This window comes from Episyrphus balteatus, chromosome 3 (genome assembly GCF_945859705.1).
Source record: "Episyrphus balteatus chromosome 3, idEpiBalt1.1, whole genome shotgun sequence".
Taxonomy (NCBI): domain Eukaryota; kingdom Metazoa; phylum Arthropoda; class Insecta; order Diptera; family Syrphidae; genus Episyrphus; species Episyrphus balteatus.
This window is the reverse complement of record NC_079136.1, coordinates 18,704,106-18,731,269: the sequence shown is the minus strand read 5'-3', so window position 1 is coordinate 18,731,269 and position 27,164 is coordinate 18,704,106. Positions and strand designations below refer to the sequence as shown.

General features: G+C 31.2%; 2 protein-coding genes across 6 annotated transcripts in view; one reads left to right on the top strand and one right to left on the bottom strand.

Moving 5' to 3' along the window:
• LOC129914045 (uncharacterized) overlaps nt 1-17,478 on the top strand; it is a 69,300-nt gene extending 51,822 nt beyond the window's left edge. The window contains exons 4-7 of the mRNA XM_055993085.1: nt 6,656-6,907; nt 12,788-13,758; nt 13,846-14,046; nt 16,969-17,478. Coding sequence (XP_055849060.1) covers nt 6,656-6,907; nt 12,788-13,758; nt 13,846-14,046; nt 16,969-17,225 — 1,681 coding nt within the window. The 3' untranslated portion in view covers nt 17,226-17,478. The remainder of the gene's footprint in view (nt 1-6,655; nt 6,908-12,787; nt 13,759-13,845; nt 14,047-16,968) is intronic.
• Nucleotides 1-27,164, bottom strand: part of LOC129914040 (autophagy-related protein 16) — a 251,766-nt gene that overhangs the window by 213,011 nt on the left and 11,591 nt on the right. For 3 of the 5 annotated variants that reach the window (XM_055993074.1, XM_055993077.1, XM_055993079.1), the window contains exons 4-6: nt 26,183-26,271; nt 22,468-22,832; nt 22,250-22,404 (exon numbers count right to left, since the gene is read on the bottom strand). In XM_055993074.1, coding sequence (XP_055849049.1) covers nt 22,250-22,404; nt 22,468-22,832; nt 26,183-26,271 — 609 coding nt within the window. The remainder of the gene's footprint in view (nt 1-22,249; nt 22,405-22,467; nt 22,833-26,182; nt 26,272-27,164) is intronic. The other 2 variants (XM_055993075.1, XM_055993076.1) reach the window with 2 other exon arrangements.

Sequence of the window (27,164 nt, the reverse complement as noted above, 5' to 3'; positions counted from 1 at the left end):
ACAACATAAATTTATGTAATTTTCTTCGTAATTTATCACGACGTTTGCAACATAAACTTAAATGCAGTTTTACAGAGGGTTTATAAAAAAAAAATTGATAAATATCACAAATTTTTCATAATTTCTTTACAATATTACACAACATCGAATTATCACAAATCTTAAAATGTACGCAAAAACCACGTGTCTTAATCTATTACTCTTGTGTGTTGCTTTGGTTTAAGAGTCTATCAGTAAACTAGCTTAAAATACCAAGGAAGACAATACGTACATTGAATGCAACTTAATATTATTTTAATAAATAGTTTTAAGTGTTATTTAAAACGTATCACAAAATCAATTTTCACCATTTCACAAGTAATATCACATAAAATCATATTTTCAGTATCGAATGTCTTTTGGCATCTCCTCTGCAAGTTTAATAAAATTATTATGCAATTAATCCTAAAAATCGTACAGGTACACATATAAAATATCACAAAAGACAGGCAAATATCACAAAAATAACCTTGAGAAAGAAAATGGATACATTGAATAAAGGCTATTATTGTTTTAATAAAAAGTGTTAGGTGTTATTTATAACGTATCACAAAATCAATTTTACACAACGGGTCAATTCCCTTTCTGTGATATTTTGAAATGAAAACAAAATTCACAGTTTCACACTAAATTCGATTCTTGATTTGTGAAAGAAATAAATCAAATGTCTTAATCTTTTCACATGATTAATTTTATTTATCACAACCCAATATTCTTGATATTTTAATATCAAATTATCACAGAAAGTATCATAAAAAACCATTTAATACGAACGATATTTTGGATATTTTAATAGAAAAGAAAAAAAAAATATTTACCAAACGGAAGTTATTTAACGAAACGGTGGTATCACCGATTCTTTACATATCACAAAAATAAAAATGAATATATCACATTATAAAAGTACAGATAAACAATTGGAATCAAGTAAAATTAAAAAGCTCTTTAATTTAGAAAAATCGCAACACTTTGTATGTTATAGAGTTAAGTATCACAGAAACATAATTATGATCTTGGTTTTAAAATAATTATATCACCTATTTGAAAAACAACATTATCTGAAATACCTCAAGGCAGTTTTATGAATATAACCAAGACCAACGCCCTATTTTAAAGATGAATTTATTAATCAAATTGGCACGCAATATGTATTATAAATTGCAAGTGTAATGATTTTACATTTTTACATATAGTACATCTTCAAGGAAGTTGTAATTTTATGATAACATGGTTTGCTTCTCTCAAGAAGTCCGTTAGTTAATAGCACCAGAGAGTAGATGATGATGATGATACAAGACCTTACATTTTATTCATTTTAATACGAGTACTTGGTCATAAAAACTGATTCATTGGCATCGGTTGATTTGCATGCAAGAATATTAAAGTGCTGCTTCTGCTTTAAACAAGTTTCATGGAGACTTTAGTGTAATGCAAATTGAGATTTAATTACGAAGGAAGAAGAGAAAATTGTTTTTTTTTTTTTTCTTCTTCTAGTTTTTTTTTTTTTCTATGATAGTGATGATGATGCGGTGTCGGTGTTATCATAGAAGCTAAGAATTGTTTTTATAGCACTATAAAATGCAATACACTGTAGTTGCTTTGAAAGATAATGATGATGATATGATGATTTAGGAGAATGTTGTTATTTTTTTTTTCTCAGCTATAGAAATCACTTAGAAAATTAGAAATCGAAGTTTCAACTGGTTTTGATGAAATTTAAAAAGACTAATAAAAAAGTGATTTTGTTGATGTTTTGAAGGAATTCGTATGAATGGGAACTGTGGAGAAATTGAACAATTTGATGTAGAAATTGTAAAGGTTCTTAGGTTCAAGCTTGAATTATAAAAAAAACTGGCTTATTTTTATTCAAGAACTTGATTTCAAATTTGAAACATTACAGACTATCTCATAGCACCTCGTTTACTTTACCAACATTAAACCTTTTTTCTTCGCTATAAACTGGTCTGTTAACTTTGTCTTAAATTTAACTAACTAACTGAAGAATTACACGAAATTGGCTGCAACGGAAAGATCATAGTTTGAAAACCTATGAGACCTTACTAACAGCCAACACACCTAAGTCAGCCCAGTTTTTAACTAAATGTCTTCTGTTGCACATGTAATTTTGGTTTAAAAGGTTTGTGGCCAGTAGTTTTTCATTTAAGAGCCAATTTTTCAATCTTCTAATAAACAATCAGTTAACTGTTCGACGAATAAAGTTATTAGGCTCATAAACAATCAGATAAAAACATTGAATTTTTCAATCAAGAATAATTTATTCTACAAAATAACAAAAAAAAATTGTCAAATTCAAAAATATTTAAAATTAAACGTCATTTTTATTCATGATTGTTTTTGTTTTCTTGTCTTCCACTGTATTTTTTTCAAAATTCTTTCAAAACAGCTTTGACAACTGACACAATATTTTTGTTGAGATTATTCCTTAGAATAATTTTTATTCGTCTCTGAAAGAAGCAGATAGTTTTATTCTTAGGAATAAGCTATATCTGCTTGTTGAAAAATTGATTTTCTCTCTATCCTTAGGAATAAGTACTAACTGACTGTTTAACTGACTATTGAAAAATTGGCCCTAAGACGAAAAAACCGCGGAATACGGTGCAAAACATTGCGCTAAACTGTAAAAGACCTTCTGAGGAGCTCTTTGTCATAGGCTGGGGTATACTCTCCAGGTGATGCAGGGTTTTACTTAAGAAGCAACATCTTCATTTATTTCCTTTTTTTAACAAGGTGTTTTATAGTGGTTTACAATTTTTGTATTTCATAGAGCTTTGCTCATTATACAATTCAAGTTCTTAAGTCTAGTCCGACTGAGATAGAAGACGTCACTATAAATTAAAGTCCGAGAAAGCGGATGTCACTATGAATTTCAATCTGAGATAGCTTTGAAAGTTGGCTTCCCTAATCTGGAACCTAAGTTCTTATAAAAACAAAAGTGGAAAAGCAACTCTGTACACAGGATTGGTACTTTGCTAACTCAAACACAACAAGATTTGTACTGGATTTTATCCGGTGTCTTATTTCTGTAAGAATTAGATGTGAACTGTAAGACACAAAAAAACATATAGCACAATGTTTTACTAAAATTTTTGTTTTTCTTGTGTTTATGGTGCACGTTTGATATGTATCATTACAACCTATCCAAATTGCGATACGCTCAAAAAACGACAACATTTTCAGAGTCTATCCAGACTTTGCGAGATCGTCTTTCAAATGTCTTCTTCGTACGCCTACAATATATTTTATTGGAGAGGCAAAACATTCCTGAACCTGAACAGGTTCAAAGTTGGTTGGGGGGTTTAGAATGAGCCCCGGTTGACCAACCAAGGTTAACACTGATGACCTCAATTAAGAAACTAGGGTCGCTAAAGCTAATCCTGCTGAAATTTTGGTCCTGCATGCCAAGAACTGAACTCTAAAGACCGATATGAAGATCGTTTGTTCAATTTAATAGTCGATCAACGTGAGTCCGTAGCCGGAAGACTTTTCTTACAAATTGGGTCTTCCGATCATCAAATCAAAAGTACAAAAGTCCTACGTTTTCTCAAGAAGGTCGTTAGGAAAGTAGTTAAATAATTTTGTTTTCTCGGTTTGGACGTGGAAACAGATCAGCGTGGTATTTTTAAATCTTTTTTAAATCGATATGGATTGTTAAATGATGCAGCCATTGAGTCTGACTCAAAATTAAAGTTAGGTTTCAGAAAAAGCTACGATATTTAGTTTGATCGGAATATTATATGAAACTAAACCTCTAACAAGTCTTCGAGTTTCTTGAGTACCTTCACACTTTCTTCTTATAGAACATTTTTGTTATAGGTATAAAATACATCGCATCTATTTTTAAAACCTTCTTCCTCCCACGCCTAAAAGGTACCTACCTAGAACCTAAAAAAATACAAATTTATGACCCGTGGCAGTGCAAACAAAACTGCGATAATCTATCTTATTTTTTTAATTCTTTTACCCATCACTTCCTTTCCATATCATATTACCATACTAAGATATATCTACTCTTAAAGAAAAAAGGTAAGTTAAAAAAAAAAATCAAGAAAAGTCAAGGCCGAAAGCCATCAAAACTAACAAGACCATTGTTCCGCCTAAACGCGTAGCACTACAATTACAGTATTTTATCTACCATCATCATCTTTGGTTTTTTTTTCGCTGTTTAAGTTTATAAAAACAAACAAAAAATAATTGACATTTGTTTATAAAATATCATAGATCGAAAAAGAGAAGAAAAAAAAAACCTAAGGATATCTTCTAGCTGATACAGAGAAATGAGAACAACAACAATAATAATTCCACATCACACACATATGTTCAACAAGCCATGAAACTGCCATGATGCAGCTTCTTTACGACCATTCATATTGCAAAATGTGTGTGGTGTTTGCTTCCTTGTGTGTTTTGTTAAGGTTGGCTCTTGTCATATTTTAGCAATAAAAGTGCACTGTTTTGTTGTTGAATCCAGGGCTGAGACTATTTCCTCTTCTTCTGTAAAAGTACGAACGGATTTGCTCAAATTTTCTTTCTTTTTTTTTTTTTTTGCGGCTCAAGTTGTTGGTGTTGAGAATCCGCCAAGGAAAATGTCGGCATCTTTTTCCGATTCTTTCATTCCAAATGCTGACTGCCTTGATACCTATTGGATTGGACTAACGAACCTTTCATTCTTTAAGTTTTGGTTATAGTAGAGTGTAACATGCGTTAAGGCATACAATGTCCAAGATATCGATTTACAATATTTCATAATAATTTTTGTCAGAACACGTTACAGGTTGAGGTTAAGGGGAGGCACCTTTATGTGAATGTCTATGATGGTATATACCTGTAGCTAATCCTAACTAACCAAACAAGATCAACCTACGTGTCCTTGTTCTATAATAAGGCTTTGCATAGATGATTTTTTGTACAACTTTAGATTCAAATAGGGTATGCTACGATTTTATATTGTTAATCAAAAATATTTGAAATAAATTAAAGTTTAAAAAAGGAAATCAATTATAAAAATGAAGAAAAAGAAACGGAGATTATGCGGAACCTTGTGGCATACCAGGGTTTATTTTGAACGAAAGACGTTCTGCGTTTTAGAATGTTTTGTTTCATCAATGTTTTGATAACTTTTGAGAAATTTACGGAAGTGTTCGCTTTAATATTTAGTCTTTTGCAAAGAAGTGGAACTTTTTTCATTTTTAGTCAAAAAGCTTTTCTCAAGATTGTATTGAGGCTTTCTGTTTTTTTTGCTACTGATTGTTTATATTTTATTACGGGTGTGACTTACATATAATTTAATGAATTATTCATTTCATTCAATATTGACAGATTTCAAGTTCAGTAATTTACAAATTTCATGTTGTTTTTTACGTTTTATTTGAAATATGTTATTTATGTAGTAGTGTTACGGGTGTGACATTAAAAACAGCTTAATAAAAAATAGAATTCCGATGATATTAAATCTTTTTCAAAATTTTTTTTGGATGAAAAACTGTGCCAAGTAATTGTTTTTACTCTGTTACGGGTGTTACGAGTAAACATTATGAACTTAACTTTAGTAATTTACAAAACTCGTAGTATTCTTAAAATGAGTAGGTATTTTTAACTAAAAGTATACTTGATTTAGTTTCAATGTCAAATTAGTTATGTTACAAGTGTGATAGTAAAAAATTGATATTCTTTAATATTAAATCTTTTCCCAATTAACATTCAATGTTGCATTGCATGGTAAAAAACAAACCAAAATATTCTTTTTCAACTGCGTGATAGACAAGTAAACGTTATGCATTAGCGTCAGTAGTCGAAAATATTCATGGTATTCTTAAAATATTTCAACATAGTTTAAAATACTTGATAAAGTGTAATATTTTATTTGGTTGTGTTACGGGCGTGACATTTAAACCTAGATTTTTAGCATTTTATTTTCGAATAAGAAATCGAATTTTTAAAATATTTGATCTGTTACAAACCTATTTCTGAATGTTTGTCTTCAGAAACTTTTCTTTGATGAAAAATTGTGCAAAAAAAATTAGTTGTACTCTTGTTTCGAGTGTGACTGGTAAACTTTACGAATCCAACGTCAGTCATCTTCAAGCCTTTTGCAATTACTTATAATATGAACAACTATTTTAATGTATTCTTGATTTTGTTTTAATATCTAAATATAGTTGCGTTACGGGCGTGACATATTTAACACCTGATTTTCGAATATAAAGTCTAATTTCAATAATACTAAATCCTATATTAACTAACATAATTCTGAATGTGGACACTTGGTATCCTTATATTTATTTTAGCCCTGTTACGGGCGTGACAAGTAATACAAATTGTATCCTTTTACTTTTTAAAACGCGTCAAACATAAAATGCATTAAATAATAAAAATTTGAAAAATGGAAGAGTCTTAGAACTACAAAACTAGGGTATCACATAACATTGCAATTCTGTTCCCACATCGATTTGCAGTTTTCCAGTATCATTTTTATTGTTGTTTATTCGTTGTATCGATAAATTAAAATATATGTCTGGCATACCGCTGATCATCATAATTTCATATTTGTTTACCGTATTTACATTTTTTTTTTTTTTTCTTTTCTTATTCATTTCAGATCAGCTAACTACCATCGTTCGACAAATGTCTGCGAGCTCTCCGAAATGGATCGAATCACTTTGGCCGGATCAAGTGCATTCCAACCGTACGAGGGTATCGATTATCTAGAGAACAACTGCGCCGAAGAACCAAATAAGTTGTGCGAGTTCAAGCGTTTGTCGGGCAGAATATTGAAGACCGTCGATTCGGTGTACCAGGATGTTGGAAGCATTGATGAATGCCGTGATTTGTGCCTTAACTCACCATACAGGTAAAAAAAAATATTGTTGTTAGAATAGAGAAGTTTGACTTTGGCTTTGGGACAGTGTGTATAGTATAACAGTGGACATTATAATGCGCTGGTGGTTGTTGATTATGATTGGGGGGTATACCTACTATTATAAGACGCGATATTGCGACGCTACCTTGCGTCAGTCGCCATCGCATCGTGTTGGCCATGATGACGATTTTTTCATCAATAATAATAATTACTCCATGATGGAGATGCGACTGGTTTACTAATTAGAGATCCTTGTTCTCCATGGAGGTATCTATTTCTATCGCTTGTCAGGTGTGCATGCCACGCCACACCGCGCCTGCCATTCCTGTGCTGCTTCTGATGGGTGCTGTGCTGTTGGAAACATCAGAACCCCATAACATTAAAACAGCAGAAAAAAAGTGGGTTGCAAGAAGATTAATCTAACAGAATGGACGTGGCTTGGTTTGCATATTATCGTGTCCGGAAATGGTAGTGCTTACAGATGAGGATTTAATGTACGTTCGTGTGAACAAGGCTTTTGCGTGTAGGATGGATGGAACAAATCTGGAAGAGATTACATGTGCGCTGGCAATGTTGTGAGTGATAACCGAATGAGTGAGACATGCTGCTGAAGAGGTGTGAGGGAATGGGGAAAAACGGTCAGGATTGGTGGTGCGTTAACTCTCTGCGCTCAATGCTCCAGGTATATTAGATATGCATTGGGGACGACGACTAGATTGTTTTCACAACAGCATAACATTGTATGGCGAAACAGGTTGAGTTGTAGTATGTTTGTATAGAAATATTGGTTAGATGCACAAATTTACCGCTAAGTGAGGTTAAGCGAAATCGTAAACACACAAAGTGTTGCGGCTAGAAGTGTGACAGGTTTTGGAGTTTTTAATCAGGTGCAATATAGGAACTAGAAGGCATTTTAACGACGACCATCAGACCGTCATGATGTTGATAGAACACACACAAAACAAAGATGTTATTTTGATGTGATGGGGAAATGAAGAGAAAACCTTTTAATCTAACAAGCTGTCACTGCATGTGGAGATTGGCCGTGACGAATTGACGCGCTATCTCCAACCAATTGAACATGCTCTTTTTTAAGAGATTAAAGCTGTCAAAGATGTCTTGATTAGGTGTTTTTTTTTAAACAAGTCTAGATGGTTGTATTGAATACGAATCTGGGTAAAAGGTGAAATATTGCATTATGAGGTTATGTAACTTTAAAAAATAGTTGTTTAGGTGAGAGGTTATGGGAACTGAAAAATTTAGGCAACATTTATTATAAACTAATAGAATAAACAACTTTAGAAAGCGAAAAACGAGTATGAGTATTGATTTCAGAAATTCTGTTGTTGTGTTAATATTTTTAAAACAATTTTACTGAAAGCTTTCTAACTGCTGAGAATACTTGCCTTCTTCCGCTAGAAAGAGTAGGCAACTATCGAATTAACCTACTATTTTATTAAATAAAGAAGGGCAGAAAAAAAATATCATTAAATCGAGAAACAATTATGAAAGATCAAAAAGTCTTGCTAGCAAACCTCCAGGACCCTTCAGCAACCGTGATTTTTACTATACTATCAAATGTAACACATGTTTAACTTCGTCAGCCGATTACAGCTGATTGGTATCAACTGTTGAACGTGATAAATAAAATCAACGACTGAAGTTATCGAAAGAAAGAGCAGCGACTTATTTCGAAACGCTGCCTTTTGAAATATCGAGGGCGTATTAAAGTATTTAAGCAGCATTTCCATTTTGCTACTTAATAGAAATCGTGCCTCTTCAGATAAAGCAAGAATATTCAAAAACTAAATTCTAACGAAAATCAACGATGCTCAACTTTTATTTTTAAGGACTTTTAGTAGAGTAACTAAAGCAAATTATTAGGGAACCCGGCCGAACAGCTCTGATTTTGACGATTTTTTTTTTCAAACGTAGGTAATTAAAAATACTTTAAAGTCTATAGATTAAAAATTGCCGGTGTTGCCGTATTGTTTTTTAAAATTAAAATTAATTTTTTTTAACAAAACCATTTTTTTTGCTTAAATTTCATAAAACTAATGATAGCAAAAGATTCTCTAGGTAATTTAAGGAAAATATATAAAAGGCAGTAAGGGACAATCTTCCATCGTTTAAGCGATAAATGCAATTTTCTAACATTCTGACCTCAAACACAAAAAAAATATTTTGAAAACAACGGCAACACCTACAATATTTTAAAACACATTTTTAAAAAGCCAGAAGCTCATTCTTATCTCTTAAATTTAAATCCACTAAATTTAATCAAGACTTTTTGAAAAAATGGTCCTCAAACTCAGAATTTAAAAAAAAAATGTTATTAGAAAAATTTAAAATTACTTTTTTCCAAACTTTTTCTAATAAAATATGAATTTATTTAAAAAAAATGTTTCGCCATAAATGTTATCAGTTGAATTTCGAAGCAAAAAAGGTAAAATATATCACACTTTTGAAAAAAAAAAAAATGAAAAATTACTTCAATTTCAATGGTTTTTTTATTAAAACTAAATTTTTGCATTGAAATAATTAATTTTCTCAAAGACTGTGGTAAATAGGAACTTTAAATTTTTGCTATTTAACTTTCAACAGTAAGGATTATTAAATGAATAAAAAATAATTTTATGTTAAGATGTTCAACTTTAAAAAAAAAAAAAAAAAATTTTTTTCAAAACTTTTATTAAAAAATGTTCTTCAAAATAAAATACTTTTTAATTTTTTTTTTTTTCATAAACTGTAATACATATTGACATTTCCTTTTATAATTTGAAATCATAATAAATGCGGCCAAAAAAATTTGAAAATAAATGCACTTTATATTACGACCAAGTTTAAAAAACGACATGTTAAAATTTTTTCAATAATTTTTTTTTCAAAAATCTGAGTTCAATTACCATTCTTTCAAAAGCCGTTCATTCAATTAACTTAATTTTAATTTTACATATATGACTAAGCTTCTAGCTTTTAAAAAATGTATATTTGAATATTGTAGGTGTTGCCGTTGTGTTCAAATATTTTTTTTTTGTGTTTGAAGTCAATTAATAAGAAAATTGCATCTATCGCTTGAACTATGGAAGATTGTCCCTCACTCCCATATATTTTTTTTATTTGAATTTCCTAGACAATCTTTTGGCATCAGTTAATTTATGAAATTTAAGAAAAATTTTTGAAAAAAATTTGTTTTTGTTCACAAAAATCTTCAATTAAATTTAAAAAATCAAAACGGCAACACCGGCAATTTTTAATCTATAGACTTTAAAGTATTTTTAATTACCGACGTTTGAAAAAAAAGATCATCAAAATCTAAGCTGTTCGGCCGGGTTCCCTAATATTGCCAATTTTTGAGCTTTAGTTACTCCACTATTTAGGAATAAACGAACTCAGGAATTTAGTTGAATTGGTATTTATGTGTTTTACAAATTACAAGGCACATGAAATCATGAGGTACAAAGAGCATTATTGGAAACATGCGAAAAGTCACGGGAGGAACTGCACATTTTTCCCTTCAAAATGCTGGGCTTATTAATTTTTTTCATTGAAAATTAACTGAAGTATGGCCATTTGAACCTATCTTTTTTTCCTATTTTTAGTTTAACTCAAGTCAAAAAGAAATATTTGAGGGGAAAGTACGATAACTTACTAACCAAGAATTGATATCGGTGTTTTGTACGTAGAGGGGTCTAGTACAATGATTGTTTATTATGGGAGGGGGTCTTGCCGGGAGGGGCAATTTTCTAAAAAAAAATACTTAAGATCAAAAAAAAATTATTGAAAAACAACGGCAACACTTACAGTTATGAATGATACTTTTTTCGAAAGCTAATTTTATATACTTAATTACAATTTTTAAATTAAATTATTTTAATAAATTGTTTTCGAAATAAACGAGTGAGCCTGATAAAGAAAGTAGTTTTTCCATTTTTTTTTTATTTTCTAAAAAATATGATTTTCAGTGTTTGATAAAAACTCAATTTCGTATTAAAATCCACAGTTTTTACAAAAATAGTATTCAATGTATTTTTTAAACTTTTGTTTCTAATATTTTGACTCTTAAATCAGTTATTTTAAAAACAGTTGGTTTAAATACTTGACTTTAAAATTTAAATTAAGTGTATAACTCAAGCTTTTGATTTTTTTATGTTTGCTTCACTGTTTTGGTATGGACATTATTTTTTTTTCCAATTTTTAAAAAACATTATTCTGATAAGAAATTTAATTCTCTACAAAAAGTGTTGAATGCAAATATATCACCATTTTGCTTTCTTTACGAGATATATTCTTTTATCTTCTTTTATAACCCATTGAACTATTCCTGCAATAAAAACTCGTGAGCGTCTTAATTCCTTATGTTTTTTCGACATAATCAATAGCCTAAGCCTATAAACGTTTTAGCCCCCAAAGGCTTCATCAACCTTGAAGTAAAGCATTTAGAATGAGAACCGTTGAACAATTCTTGCCATTTCGGTTTCATAAGTAAATAATTTTGCAGCGCAATAATCTTCTGAAGAACCAAGGGCTGATGACTTACAAAGTATAAGTAAACCACTCTGTGTCCAATTTTTCAATCCAAAGGATTGCAGAAAACCTAAAATTTCTACCGAACGTGAATTAATACAACACTTTGTCAATTCGTGTTTTTGCAACAGAAAGGACAGTTGACTAAAGAAGACTTTAACTTCTTGAACAGAAATTGTCTGCTATAAACAATTTTTTGATCTATCCTACCTACTTCTAGTCACATCGGAATCAGAGAACTGATACTAAGATTATTGAACTTATAATAGCCCTGTTCCTTTGGGAGGTGGCAAAGTACTACAAGTAGTTCACTAGCGATTTTCAATGGAACGCACTTTCAACGAATTTAATACAAATCGTATCTGCTGGAGAAGAAAAGCATGAGTAGATGAATAATAAATGGCGTAAATATGGCTGAATTAGAAGTAAACCTGAAGAAGTGTACCTTTTAGAAAAGGTGATGTCTTTGATCCCCCAATTTGGGTTTTGGATATACGAATATCTTCTACCTAACGAAAATCTTTTTTGAAGAACGTTTGAACCCTTAGAACTAGAACATTTGGAAAAACTGAAAAATGTGTTTAAAAATTTTTTAGCTTTGACCTCGAATATCTTTCAAATGGTTAGGTTAGATTAATGAAAAAAGGACACATAACATTTTTTGTAGAGCAATATGTTTCCTAAAAGAATATGTCTTGTCTGTTTGATTATAAAAATTTTTCAATTTGTTACAAATTCAGAACAAAAAAACGAATTTTCGGTGATTTTCTCAAAATTTGGTCATCTTTTAAACGGTTTGATAAACAAAACAGTGTACAAGGAGTTTTTGAGGCGCCAAAACTTCCATCTCTTGAAGGACTATAATAGAAATTTAGGCTTTGGTTTCACTGAGAACAGCTTCGGAAACAATGGTAATGTCTGGATTTATCTCAAAAATTTAACCCGAGATGCTTTCATTTTACTTTTCTTCGAAAAAATCTATATATTTCCAGCAGTGAAAATCTTAACACTTAAAAATTCTTTTTTACCCAGTAAACCCATTAATTTTTTTTTCGGTGGGTGCTGCCCTATTGACAGATATTCGAAGCGTAAAACTATTACGCACTTAACCAAAAATTCAATTCAAAGAACGTTAAGACCAGTAGCATTTTGCATTTTTATCGGAAACATAACTCACTTGGTAACCCCAACAAGGTGCAAGATCACTCGCGTACTACACACTCCCAACCATTCAACATTTTTCTTATCTTAAACCTCATTTAAATGAAAAAAACACAACTTGCTTACATTCAAATTCATTACAATTTTTATTTTGTATTTTCTTATCTCTTCTTCCTTTTCTAGATGCCACTCATATGACTTTGGTGACACCGGCGACATGGTATGCCGTTTGAGCCATCATTCACGCGCCACTCTATCCGACGTACAAGAACCCTACTTGGAAGTACCCGAAGCAGCTACCTATGAACTATCCTCATGCTACAATGTAACTATTGAATGCGGTGCTGGCGATATGATTGCCCGCATTCGCACATCCAAACTCTTTGACGGTAAAGTCTATGCCAAGGGCTCACCCAAGTCATGCTCCGTTGATGTTAAGACCTCTCTAGACTTTGAACTTCGCATGGGCTACAATGACCTCGAGTGCAATGTCCGCCAAAGTGGCTCAGGACGTTATATGAACGATGTTGTCATCCAACACCACGACACTATTGTTACATCGTCTGATTTGGGCTTAGCCGTGACTTGTCAATACGATCTGACCAACAAGTCTGTATCGAATGAAGTTGATTTGGGCGTAAAGGGTGACATCGAACCGGCTCTATCGGAAGAAGTGATTGTCGATTCACCCAATGTTATCATGAAGATCACATCTCGTGACGGCAGTGACGTCATGCGCTCAGCTGAAGTCGGTGATCCCTTGGCATTGAAATTTGAAATTCTCGACGAACAGAGTCCCTATGAGATCTTTGTGAGGGAACTAGTCGCCATGGATGGCAGTGATAATGCCGAGATCACCCTTATCGATTCGAATGGCTGCCCCACTGATCACTTTATCATGGGACCGATCTATAAGGGCTCGATTACGGGCAAGATTTTATTGTCACACTTCGATGCATTCAAATTCCCATCGTCTGAGGTTGTGCAATTCCGTGCTCTGGTCACTCCATGTATGCCATCTTGTGAGCCAGTGCAGTGCGATCAGGAGGATGCCGGTGGTGAGTTCAAATCGCTGTTGTCGTTGGGCCGCAGGAGGCGATCACTTAATGCAACAGGTGAGTTACGGAGAGTAGTGTTTCATACTCTTGGTCATGGTTAGCTAATTTTTTCGTTTCTTTGATTGTTTTGTTAATTTTTTTTTATTATTTTATTATAATGTTTTTTTTTTTTGTTTATTTCAGTTGTATACAGTGAGAGAAGGTCACGTCGCGAAGCGGTCAAACAACCTAGCCAAGAGGATATGATGTTGGTGCAATCAATTCAGATCACTGACAAATTTGGATTCGATAAGCAACAACTGACGAAATCTACCGGATACGATGGCAGTGAAACAGTCTTTATATCTGGAGATGCCGCACAAGGATTCTGTGTAAATGCTATTGGTAAGTTTAAGTTGAATTGCCTACAAGAAAATCTATGTTTTGAGAGAAGCAATCAAGCAAAACGAAATCGTTTTGTTGAATTAAATTACCTATGTGTCTGAGAAGGATCGGAATGAGGAGAGGGTTAGTAAATTTATCTAAGCTAGAATCAATGTAAAGACTCTCTTCTCCCACTTCCACTTTTTTCGCTGATGAACAATAAGTGGAAATTTAGTAATTGAAATCGATCAAATTGCATGAAGCAACATTGTAACTTTGTTGCTACGAGCGTAACAAATTGAAAAATACTAAAGTATGGTAGCGCCAGATTAACAGAATATGAGAATACCTATACAAGAGAAAAATCAAAAGTGCGGATTTTAATGATACGTTTGAGAAAAAGTACGAAATGTTGCTGAGAAGGAGTAATTTATGGGGATGCTTTAAAGAACGAATATAATGATACTTATTAATATGACCTCTTTCAAAGATTATGCTCTTGAAACCTAGTTCACATGCATTTGTATAAAATTGTATTTTTTGAAATAAAAAACTACAAAAATATTAAATATTTGAGTTGTTATATTCAAAAGTGGTTTATGTTCAGCTTAAAAAAAAAAACATTATAAACCATCATCGTTCAAATGAACTCCATGTTTTGAGAAATTACTTCCATGTAGAAAGTGGATGCAAGCAAAATTCACATTTAAGATCTAAAAATATTTGCATAGGTATTTTTGCAATGTGCTAATAAAGCCCATTCATTTGATACTAAACACGATATAATTAATGAAAAAATGTTTCAGTTCATAGCTTGATGTAACATCGCATAGCCTATAACCAACGGACTATTAAAACGCTTCCATTGATACCTAATTTGTCACTTTATAGTTAGTACTTAAAATCTTACGAGGGAACAGATATCATAATAATTCTTAAGTATGTCTTGCCTCTAGACCTTCATATCAAATATCAGATTTCTTGCAGCTTTCTATATTTTAAGTGCTGCGAGGTAGCAAGTTTTCAAATTCGCTGGAGACTGGGCCATGCCACTTTTGTTTTAGGACTATTTAAACTTGACAAACACACTTATTATTCAAAGGTTACAGTATCAAAACGGAATAAACCGCCATCTCTACTTACCTACCTGCCTTGCCTATGGAGGGTTAAAAGATGTAGTGGATCAAGCAAAACAAAAAAATTGTTTTCCAAAAATCCAGTGCTAAAATCCGCGCATGTCAAAACATTATTAAAGTCTGCGATGAGCCTACCATGAACTCTAGGCTGGTTTCTATTTACTAGGCTTGACATTGCTGGGTTATAGCAATAATCAAGTGGTATTCACAGATAGGCGAGCATGTAATGAAACAACTCTTGCATTCTCTCATAGCTGAAATTCTTTACAAGAAAAAAGACTCTAGAGGACTTTATATTTTGTTGTTCAGTCTTAGCCTAGTTCAAACGTTCAGATCATATGCGACGGTTTCTTGATGATCTGAGTTCTCTCTTAACCAAATGAAACAAAATTGTATTACAATCTTAATAAAATTCAATGTCTCTAAAACCAAAACCTCACCGCAGAGATCCGGTTAAACTATTTAAGAGAGAAATTTTGGAAAAACTATTTTGAGAACGGTGAACGAAATCGGTCAAAGCGTTGACTCTCTGAAGTAAAAATGACGTCCTGCGACAAGTGGCATCTAGGACTTACAAAAACAAAAATTACTCTATTAGACTAGGGAACATATCATTTACTCAAGTGTTTCCAGTCTTTTCCAGATGAAATTTGACTAAGGAGTCTGGTGTTTGTAACGAATCTAAAAACCTTACAGCAATATGCCAAAATTACGCTAGATATCTGTAGGTTTTATGGAGAACAATCACGAAAGTTATCTATCAGTCCAATGATCTTGCTACCAGACCCCAATCAATTCAAATTACTGAAAAAACTCGAACACAAACATATGTGCCAAAAAATCATGGCTTTCAGCGCTTTGGCACATCCATTTGTTCAAAAATACCATTATGTAGCAAGCCATATTTCATAAATTTTATTCAATTTATAGCCATTTTAAAAAGTCGTTAAAAAAAAAGACTGAAATGCACTCCGAAATACACTTAACCTACGTATACTGTTAAATCAACTTCCAATGCAAATGTTTTCACCTCTTAATTCGTTCTTTTAAAGAATTTCAATATTTGATATACTTCACTTTATTCAAACTGGCAGTCTCCCAGATATTTTACTGTTGCATGCATGAAGTGTTTTCTCAAACATTACTTCCCTTAAAGTTTTTCGATCCATCAATGTACCAATTGATGGTACTGGAGTTGATAAAAGCAAATAAAATATAAGTGATAATAATTCATTAATTTAGCCAAAAGTTCTAAAATGTGGGTTACATTTTTTAACAAACAGTACTTGGCAGTACTTACTGCTGCAGGTTTGCCTCAATGAAATCGAAGGGCATTTGCATCGAGACTGTAGTGGTCATTTTTATTCATTTAACTTGTTTTACAAAAAAAAATATTATCTGCTCTGCTTGTGCTCTTTGGATTTTTGTATCTGTCTTTTTCTTTAATACTAGACACTCTTCGTCGAAAATTGAATTCCTTCCCAATAACTAGGTTTCTTTATCTAAAAAATATTTTTCCTGACTCACAGAATAAGCTAAAAACGACTAATCGTTACACCCACCTTCCCTGTAATCGGCTTTGTTCTTGATAGATATGTCTAGGATTTATATTACCTACCTAACTGGTACCAGGTTTGTGTGAAATGGATTTGAACCTTTAACTTTAACAAACTTATAGAATTTGATACATAGTTTTAAAAATATTGAAATACTACTGAAACACTATAATATAGTCCACTTATGTGCTTAGAAAGAATCATTTTAATTTACGATATTTAATTTAATTAATTTTTGTTTTCAATTCTAGGACTTATTGTTGCTGGAACAGTCTTCCTGCTGGCTCAATTGGCAGTTATTTCCATCTGGACCTACTTGTACCAGCGTCGTAGAAAACAACACGGTTACGCTAACGAAGGTATTAGCACTTCATCCTCGTCATATGGCTCATCGCCATCAACAATTGTCACAACAGCTCCAAATGCTACACTAAATAGCGGTCGTTCAGAATCGCTATGTAAATTATACGATAGTGGTTTTGCCGGACGGCATGGCCGTCAATTTTAGAACAACAAAAAAATAACACAACAATTTTTTAAGAACAAAAATAAGTAACAAAGAAACTCAGTGAAAATAAGGAATCTCCCTTTTTAAGACAAAAACAACAAGAAAAATAGGGTTTTCAAAAAAGACAAACGATCAAAATATATTTCAAGATGAATCCACTTTTTATTGGAATCTCTTCACTGGCACAAAATTTCTATTCAAAAATGTGAGCCATTAATCAATTAAAAATAAATATTATTTTCCTGCCACGTAGTAGTGCATTTAATTTAGATATTTTAAATAATTTGCAGTCTTTTTTTATTAAAAATAACTAGGAGTAAAGAAATTTTTTTTTTTTTTAAGAAAAAAAATTAACAATTAATTTGCTGAAATTTGCCAATAAGTGTGTAATATCAAATCAATCAACTTAGTATTGAGAAATCATGGTGCCGGAATCTTAGCAAGGGCAATATTAATTTTAAAAATATATATAAATCAAAAAAACTAAAAAAAAAAACAATAAATAATTATTATATATATTTTTAAATCAATATCAAAAGCCACAACAGAAATAATTCAATTCATGTATTCTTAAACAGAGAATATGCGATAATAGGAAATAATTAAAAAAAAAAAAAAATAAATAAATAATTAATATTTTATAAGGAAAAAAGTCTAACTGTGTAACCTTATGATTTAAGTTAAAAACAAAACAAAAATGTAATTTATTTGAAGAAAACAAAAAAAAATAGGAACAAATTTGATTGGAAACAAAAAAAAAAAATTTATTTGGAAAAAAGGATGACTGATGTAACAATAAGAAATTAAAAATATTAAATCTTGAATTGAGAATTTTTATTTTTAAAACTTAAACCTTTAAGATATAATACATTGTATAGCTATTAATTAATTTCCGTTCATAATCATGGTAAAGCAACAAAACAAAATTAGATTTAGCTTAAATAATTTCACAATTCATTCATTCACTTAAATTTTTTTTAATGTCACAAATTTAATAATTTTTTTTTTTAAATAAATTATTACTTAACTAATAGAATTTAACAATAATAACTAAAAACAAATGCAAACAAAAAAAAATTATAATAATTTAAAAGGAAAAATCATGCTCACTTGTCCTTTTTTCCAAACGGAGGAGACTTTAAATTTTGGATTGAAAAAATACATTTTAGACCAATTTTTTTAAATATAATTTTTTTTTTGAAAAAAATATAATTTATTTATTTATTTAAATAAATCAATCTTAAATAGTAATGGAGATAATTAAATGAATACGCATTAATCTAGTTAGGAATTTAATTATTAATTTGTCCCCTCCCATAAAAGAAAAAACGAAAAATAACTATAAACAATAACAATTTTTTTGTTACTATTGTAAGAGTAGAAAAAATTTAGTTTTACTTTCATGTATGTTTAAAACTAATTTTTATACGAGACGAATTTTGTAATACGAACATAAATCATAAATAATAATAAAAAAAAATATATAAGAAAATAGTTAAATTGAGTGTTTTAAAAATATGAATACTTGTAGTTGAAATCCAAAAAATAATGGAAAATCGGTAGAAAGTATCGTGGTACGAATTGAGTTTTTAAAGACTCTCAAAAAGTAATATCAAAAGTGTAAGTATAAGTATGAAGATCATTGATGATATGAACTAACCGTCTGGCAATTACTTGATACAAAAAGTTTTTAAAAATATTAATCCTTGAGAAACACGCCCGATGTATGACATAATTTTTTTGTATTTTTATATTTTCCTGGAAATATTCTTAGTTTCGCTATTAGGAACATTAAAAAGTTATCAAAAATTGCTGAAATTCTGATTCGGTGGTCGTCATTCCAAAAGCATTTGCAACAATTTTCGGTTGCAATATAATCGTCCCACAAGAATGTATAATTTCGAACCAAAGTGTTCACTGCAAATTTTACTATGCTAACTCAATTCAAAATCAGTAATCAGTTGCTTTCAAGCCGTTTAATTCGAGAAGTTAAAAAAAATTACAATGGTTGACTCATGGAAATAGAATAAAGAAAAATGAAGAATCACTATAGAGTATTTCAGCATTGCTTAGGTTTAAATTTAAACCAATCAATCTTTCGTTTGTACAATAACTTGATATCTCAATACTTAAAGACCAAATTAACTGAAGAACTGAAGCCTTATGAAAAAGTGCCAAAACTTCTTCAATGTAGTTTTGCAGGTTTGTAAAAAATCTAGATTGTCGTTTTAAAATAATGATCGATGATGAAATTTATGGCGGTACTTCATTTAAGGTATGATATGTCAATATTGGAACACATTTTTCCCAAGATCAGTTGAAAAACGTTACATTCACGTATAAATAAATAAATAAAAGTCTGCTCGAAATAAAAAAAAAACACAAAATTACTGACCAAAGTCTTGAGTTAAATGTGAAACAAAAAATAAGAATGAAATATAAAGGATTATTGTTTCAAAATCTTTGTTATGTCGTTTTCGATTGGCTCTCCGGAAGCGTCCGGAATCATTCAGAAGACTTCTGAAACCGTTTTATTGGCATGAAAATGACAGCCAGAACGCTTCTCAGAAGAGAAATTCTCTTCTTGATTTCAAATCAGAATCAAATCAAGAAGCACTAATACATGAATACTCACATGTCAAAGATACACTCAATCATTGTTTTTTATTATTTTTCATTCAAATTTTTTTCGTTTTCTGAAATTAATTTGTTTATTTATTTTCAAACAAATAAATTAAGCTTTTAAAATATTTTGCAAAACGAATTCCCGATTAATTTGTTGAATATTAGGTACTATTTTCTTCACATATTAATTAATTTTCAAGTCTTATGCCATATTTGACATTTTAAATTTCACAGAAAAACAAACACAAACACAAAAAAAATAGAATTGAGTGGAAGCAATTCAAACTGTTTTATTGGATTTCAGTATGAGTGAATCCTTGAGTGATTCCAATCGAAAACGACATTAGTCAATTGATACGAATGTGGTTACTTGTTCTATAAGGCAAGTTTAGCATTCGTGTCAAAAAAAAAATGTTTTTTTCGAGGTTTTAATCAAAACCAACATTTCGATGATGGAGAAGCTCAAAAAAGTGGTTTTCGTCTTGCCGTCCGTCAGTCTGGGCGTCTGTGCGTTCATCTGTACATCGAGCTAGGGCCTAAGCGGTTGAATGGATTTTCTTGAAACTTGGTAAAGACTATTTTTGCGGAATTTTCCATACCCGTTTTTTTTTTTCTTTTTTTAATATCTCACTTAAAAAGTGTACCTCCCATTAAAATTTTTTGAGTTATTGCAATTTTTTCCAAAACGGCTTTAACGAGTTTAAGCAAAACTGGGTTTTTAGTTTTTCTCAAAAAATATGGTAGGTACATATTTGTACATACAGTACGTTCTCGGTTAACGCAACTCTCGATTCACGCAACTCCTCGATTTTCGCAACACCTAAATTTTTACCATTGTTGACGCAGTAATCGCAACTCTTCTACAAAAATTGACTTGATAAGTGCAACTTTCAATACGAAAATTCGATGAACTGACCAGAATCCAACCCTTATTGAAAAAGTGTTGATTGTTCAAAAACTTCGGGATATGTCAATTTTAAAATCTAACAAACTACAAAAATCCAAATAAAAATGTCCCATTTTTTCGAAATAAAATAATTAGAGTTGTATAAAAAACTACACATACGTAATTACGTACTTATCTTAATGAATATACTTCCATTTGTTTCGTTTCATATCAATTATATTTGAACAAAAATTTGTTGCATTTATTTGTTAGTTTTGGTTTTCTGATATTTTCGCTTTTCATCTCAGATTAAGCCTAAAAAATATTTACTCGGTCATTGCAACAACCTCGGTCATTACAACCACACTTGTTTTAATTAGTTGCGTTAATCGAGAATGTACTGTATTTCCTGTCTTTGAAACCACTAATGTCGGCTTTTGCAATAATTTTTTAATGGTTAAACCTATTTTCTTTAAAATTTATAATAATAAAACTTATATAAAGGTACTTTAAATAAAAAGAACAAGTTTGTGCGACCCAGCCATAGAGGAAGGAATACCTAGAGAGCCGACTCGTACCCCCCTTACCTAAAACACCCGCAAATTTAATTTCAGATAATCTCTCTTATTTTTCTCTTGTTTTCCTATCTGTGAATACGTGTGAAAAGTACAATTCGTTTAATACCTTCCTTTTACCAGTAGATGTCCTCACAAATTTTGAATTTAAACATGATTTTGGTTTGTACATGAACTTGAATAGCTCAAATAGCTCACTCCAGACACCCACCTTTCAATAAATATGTACAGAAATAAAAAAAAAGGTTCGTGTTTTGAATTTATTATATTATTTTTTTATGAATTTATTTCCTACTGAGCACTTAAATTGTTTTTAATTGTTTTGAGCTCAACTCCACAGTTGAATGTGTTGGTGCCATTTAAAATGCACGGGAAAACTACCACATATAAGCACTGTGGAGTTTTTCCTCTCATTGCAGCTTGTAGGGTGGAAGAGAAAAACCAACCGAAGTCGCGTCTCTAGGTATTCCTTCCTCTATGGACCCAGCCGTGCATTTTATTTTTTTTTTTTTTTGAAAAAAAATTGAAATCGATAGATAGAATATTTTCAAAACCAAAGAAAGATCCGATCGTATAGGCTAGACAACAGAGCTGAATACTACATTACAATAAAGAAACTCTAATTGTAACACCTTCTTCAATAAAAAAAATTGCAAAATTGATTTTTAATAGACAAAATTGTGTTGGTATCTTTTTGTACAGAAGAATGGGGACAAAAACAATTAAAAAAATTAAAGCCTACACAATATTATTCGTAAATGTAAAAATAAAAATAAATATGAATTGAGGTTTGTTTCCTTTATTAGCTACTATAACAACCATTTGTTTGCTTAAAAATCTAAAAAAACATTGTTCAACTTCGTTTTTTTTTAGGTGTGTCGAATACTTTTCAGGGTCAAGATATATCCCAATCATAATCAAAAATAATCCTCACTCACCCTTAAACGATGGTCCGCAACTGTCCACAGTCTTGCTCCAAAATCATTTGATGTACCAAGAATGTATGAACCCGTCGAGTCGAATTCCACAGAATTGATACCAGCACTGCTACCACCTAAAACGGCTCTGGCTTCTGTTGTTGTTCCTGTTATGTCTATAAATATGAAAAAGTAAAAGAGTTAAGTTTAATTACAAAAATAAATAAAAATCATCTTACGCTTATTAACATCCCAAAGTTTAACCCGGCGATCGGCACCACCAGTGGCAACCATTTTCTCAACCGGATTCCAACGAACTGCACTGGCTTCGGTCTCATGAGCTTCGAACTTCATTATTAGCTCGGGTTCTGATGAATGGAAGCGCTCAGGACCAGTACCAGGTGATAGATTAACCTCATCGGCCAACATCAACATCTCATCATACAAAAAATCACCGCCGCCGCCCAAATCGCCACCACCAATGCTGGCACTTTCCGGTGGCAAATCGTTTGGACTGTTTGAATTGCGAGTCTCACGGACGGCGTCTTCCAAATCGCGGCGTAGTTTGTCGGACCGTTTTCTGAAAATTGACGGCAGTCTTTTTCTAGATTTTAAATGAATGTTTAATTGAGTTTAGCGTTTTTGGTCAGGCCGTTAGTAGAATCACAATGTGGCGAATTTTTCATTTTGGTGTTATCTATCGAATTTAAGAACTAGGTATATGTTGAAGTGTGTGTGGTGAGGGGGTGATCATTTTTTTGGTTTGCTTTTTTGGGTGAATTGGTGAAATATTATATATCATCTTGGGAACCAAATTATTTTACTTTGGCACCAGGAACCCAAACTTGTGTGTTTTTATTTTTCTTCTTATAACCAATTCAAAGCTTTATGAATAACATGCGATGAAGGAGGGGTTATTAAAAAAATAACACTTTATGGAATATGAGAATGGTTAAACAAACAAATAAAATGGTTATGCAAACGTTATTAACTTTAGTTTAATTATTAAACAAAACTGTTAGGGTATTCCTTTTTTTGTGTGTGTATAGATTTTAGTTGCAATTACCAAGTGAAGTTTATTAAACAAGGTTTAAGAAAACAATTATTTTTAAGTCTTTAAAATATATTAAACTTAAGAAGGTATGACTCAGTTGGAAGACTTATTTTTTTGAAAAAGGTTTTGATTTTGTTTTTGGTCTAGGGAATTTTTACGATATTTATTAATTAAGCATTTTTTTTCTAGATCGTGGTGTTGTGTCCTCATCAATTATGAAAGCAAGGGAAGCTCCAAAAGTCTTAGCAGCTTTAATGTGAAAGGAAACATGCTTTAATACAATTTTATTGACTTTAAGTCGTCGCCTAGGTATGATTTCCATCAAAGGAAGCTGCAACTGAAGCGTCTGCCAAAACTGTATTCCAACATGCCAAAGTGTTCAATCTTTTGGCGAACTTGGTACGAAGCAAGTCCATAAAACCACAAAACATAACAACTTTAAAATTATTGATTTTGAAGCAATTGTTAATTCTGTATTTAGTAGAATTACCTGCTAAGTTGGACACAGTTAAGGCTCTGCCAAACAGTGAACAAGGCGTGCATACAAAAACGACCTTATGCTCCCCTAGGGAAGTATAATGTATTTGGAGAATAAGGGCAAGATAGAAAACTACCAACTATGCAGTCTTTTTTCTAAAAGCAAATTACTAGTTACAAACGGCAACTCTTTATGCAAGTTGCAAGCATTCAGGGATCATAAATAATCTAAAAGCATTTTTAAAGCATAAGCTTGCCAACTACAGAAAAACTTCACATGAATGTGACTGAAAAAAGAGCCCACAGAAAACAAGATGAATCTAATATTGACGATCAATTATCCCCTTGTGATTGCTAAAATAAATTAACATTTAAACAAGCTTCGTTATACAATATTCGATTTTGAATTACTTTAATAAATCTTTTCTTTATTTTTGCAACAGTAAATGGCAGGTAACATGAGTTACTAAATTATTGTAACTTGAGTTACTTACTGGAAATTTTTCAGAATGTAACGTTAGTTACCATGGAATTGCACGAATATTTTTGAAAGAAAGGTTGCCCATGGATGCAAAAATACAACGGGAAGCAATATAAGCTGTACAAAAGTGTAGAATGTAGATGCAGCTGAAACACAAGGCACGTATTTTACTTTGGCTCGACCGTATCAAGCGAGCTGAAGAATCTTCCAATATGAGCACCTAATATAACTATGTACCTACAAAATCACAACGCAAGCTATAAAGTTCGAAATGGCAATAGCACACAGCAAAGTATGTGGCATTCACTCGCGTACTGCTAGGAAAAACCAAGCTAAAGAAAACATGGTGTTAAGCAGTGAGAAGTAAAATTAAGGCCACTGTCGAAGCTCCCTTGAACTAACCTTTAATTAATATAGAAACAAAGTGATCCGTACAGAAACGAAAAAGAAGTTCGTCAAATTAAAAAAAAAAAAAAAAGTTTACCAAAGGACTAAATCGGAAGCAGGGAAAAATTTATACCACGACTTTTGACATATTTCAAGATCAACGACGAAACATGAATAAAGGTGCAATTAAAATTAAACAAACAAATTCAAAAAAAAACAGCTCAAAGAATGAGATAGACACAGAAGTTTTGTGACAGACTTTTAAATTAACATTGTTTCTGGAAATACTTGTCAAGGTATCGAGTTCAGATGAATCATCATTCTTGTCGACAAAGCTTAATATCGTGCAATGTCATTCACCTTGAAGATTACTAACCAAGTATTAGGTGCAATAAATAGTGTTGTCTGATGATTGGTTTGTTGCAGTAAATCAGCATCAGAAGATATCGTGGGCCAAAACCACGAAACTCTAAAATTGTAGATTTGAGAAAAACGACTTAAAAGTTTTGGAAAATCGTGCAATTTTATGAAAACTCATGCAACGGAAATTGATAGTTAAGTTTTCTAGGCAACAGATGAAGGATTGGAATCGACGTAGTTGACAGAGGGACCGATATCAAATAAAATGACGCATTAAAGTGAAAATGTCCAAAAATGCATACTAAAAACAAAGTGAATTAAAAACTATGATTCTTTCCCGGTCGAGATTATAAGACCTACGAATTATCAACTGGAAAATAAAAAAAAAAATTGTTAAGTCATTTTGATATCTAAAATACTCTTTTCAGAGTTCTGGGATGTATAGTTAACAACTTGGTTTGTTGAAGGTATTTTAGCTTGCAAATGTTAAACTTTGTTTAAAAATTAGTTTCAGTTGAGAGTACCTACTAGTTGAACCACAAAGCCTTCAGATTTAAGTTAAAATAGGAGAAAGTTTAATGTTCCATTTTAGATTCAGTAAAATTTAAAAATATTAATTGGAATGTCCGCGATGTAGATATGTTTTATGTTATAAAATTTAAAATTTTGATTCGAATTTCATTTTATGAATTCTTTTTCAGATAATGAGGGTTAAGTAAATGAATCACTTAGATCTGACCATTAACGCTATCCTTAAGTCATCTTAAGACCATTTTATTGTTTATATTTCTTTAATACACATAATTTTATAATATTTAACTAATGTTAACTCTTTTGTTAACTCGTTGATTTATTAAATAAAAAATAAATAAAAATAAAAACAAAACAAAAAAAGACAAAACAAAACAAAGGACAAAAACAACACACAAAAAATAGAACAAACCTTTTCTTGGTTAACTTTTCCACAACAACAAAAAAAACTATTAATTTTTTTGGGTGCTTTACGGTTTTCATTGAGAAAAAAAAAACACTAATAATGCAAGGTTTTAAGATTTAAGAAAAAAAAATGTTCATAAAGCACACAAAACCATTTTCCAGCAATCGTGGGGATGCTAATCGAGTTTTTTTGTTTAAATTCAAAAAAAATAAATACGATTTTGGTTTTTTTTAGTATCAACGGATAAAACAAACTTACTTTAGGAAGCTTTCGTTCTCTTCGTTTAGTTTATCCGCGTCCTTGGATTTGTATTTCATCAAACGCTCCAATAGGCTTCGATTTTCATCCTGAAAGACACAACAAAAATAGGAAAATCACAATATTTTCACACCAATGCTTAATGCAACTGAATTTTCTATATCAAAATTTGAAAATATTCCCATCGCATTTGTTTTCAAAAAAAAATGTTGACCTTAAATATAATTATTTTTTTTTTTTTTCTATCCAGCATCCTACGTCATGTGCATTCTTCTTTCAACACCTCTTTCGCGCTCAATTTAATTAATCGACGTATGGTTGGCGCATTTCCAGTTTTTAACATATTTTTCAAAAAAAAAAAGAAGAAAAGTATAACAAAATAAGTTCTACCTCCATATCATAATTATAATCATTCATCGGAGAGGCGTATACGCAAGAATATTATTAAACAAATAAGTTTGCCGATTAATGATAAAAATATTAACACAAATCATCTATGCGTGATGAGTAAGTTAGTTGATTAGAATTTTGATGTTGTGTTGTATGACGCCACTTAATCAAGTTTTTTTCTTGGTGTTTGTTTTATGGAATTAAAAGTCATTAAGAAATCCATTAAATTATTCGCAATGAGCTTAAACATCACAAATACCGCTGTTTTTTTATTATGATGAAGTCTATTTATAAGGCGGTCAGTAATTTAGCATAGGATAAATATTCATTTTTTCTGTTTGAGAAATGGAAATCTGAACAAAAAGAGAATGTATGAATGAATTTTTTTTTTGGATCAACAGACACTAAAACGCGTGTCTTTGATTAAAATATTTTCATAGCAGCTGACATATTAGTATGTAGGTCCGATATTTTTAGATATTTTAAAGACTTGCATGCTTAGAACAGAATCTATACATTTGTATAAGCAATTAAATTGAATTTGTCAAAATGTTTATTTCATACAAGATAAGTATTATTTGCTTAGGGACTG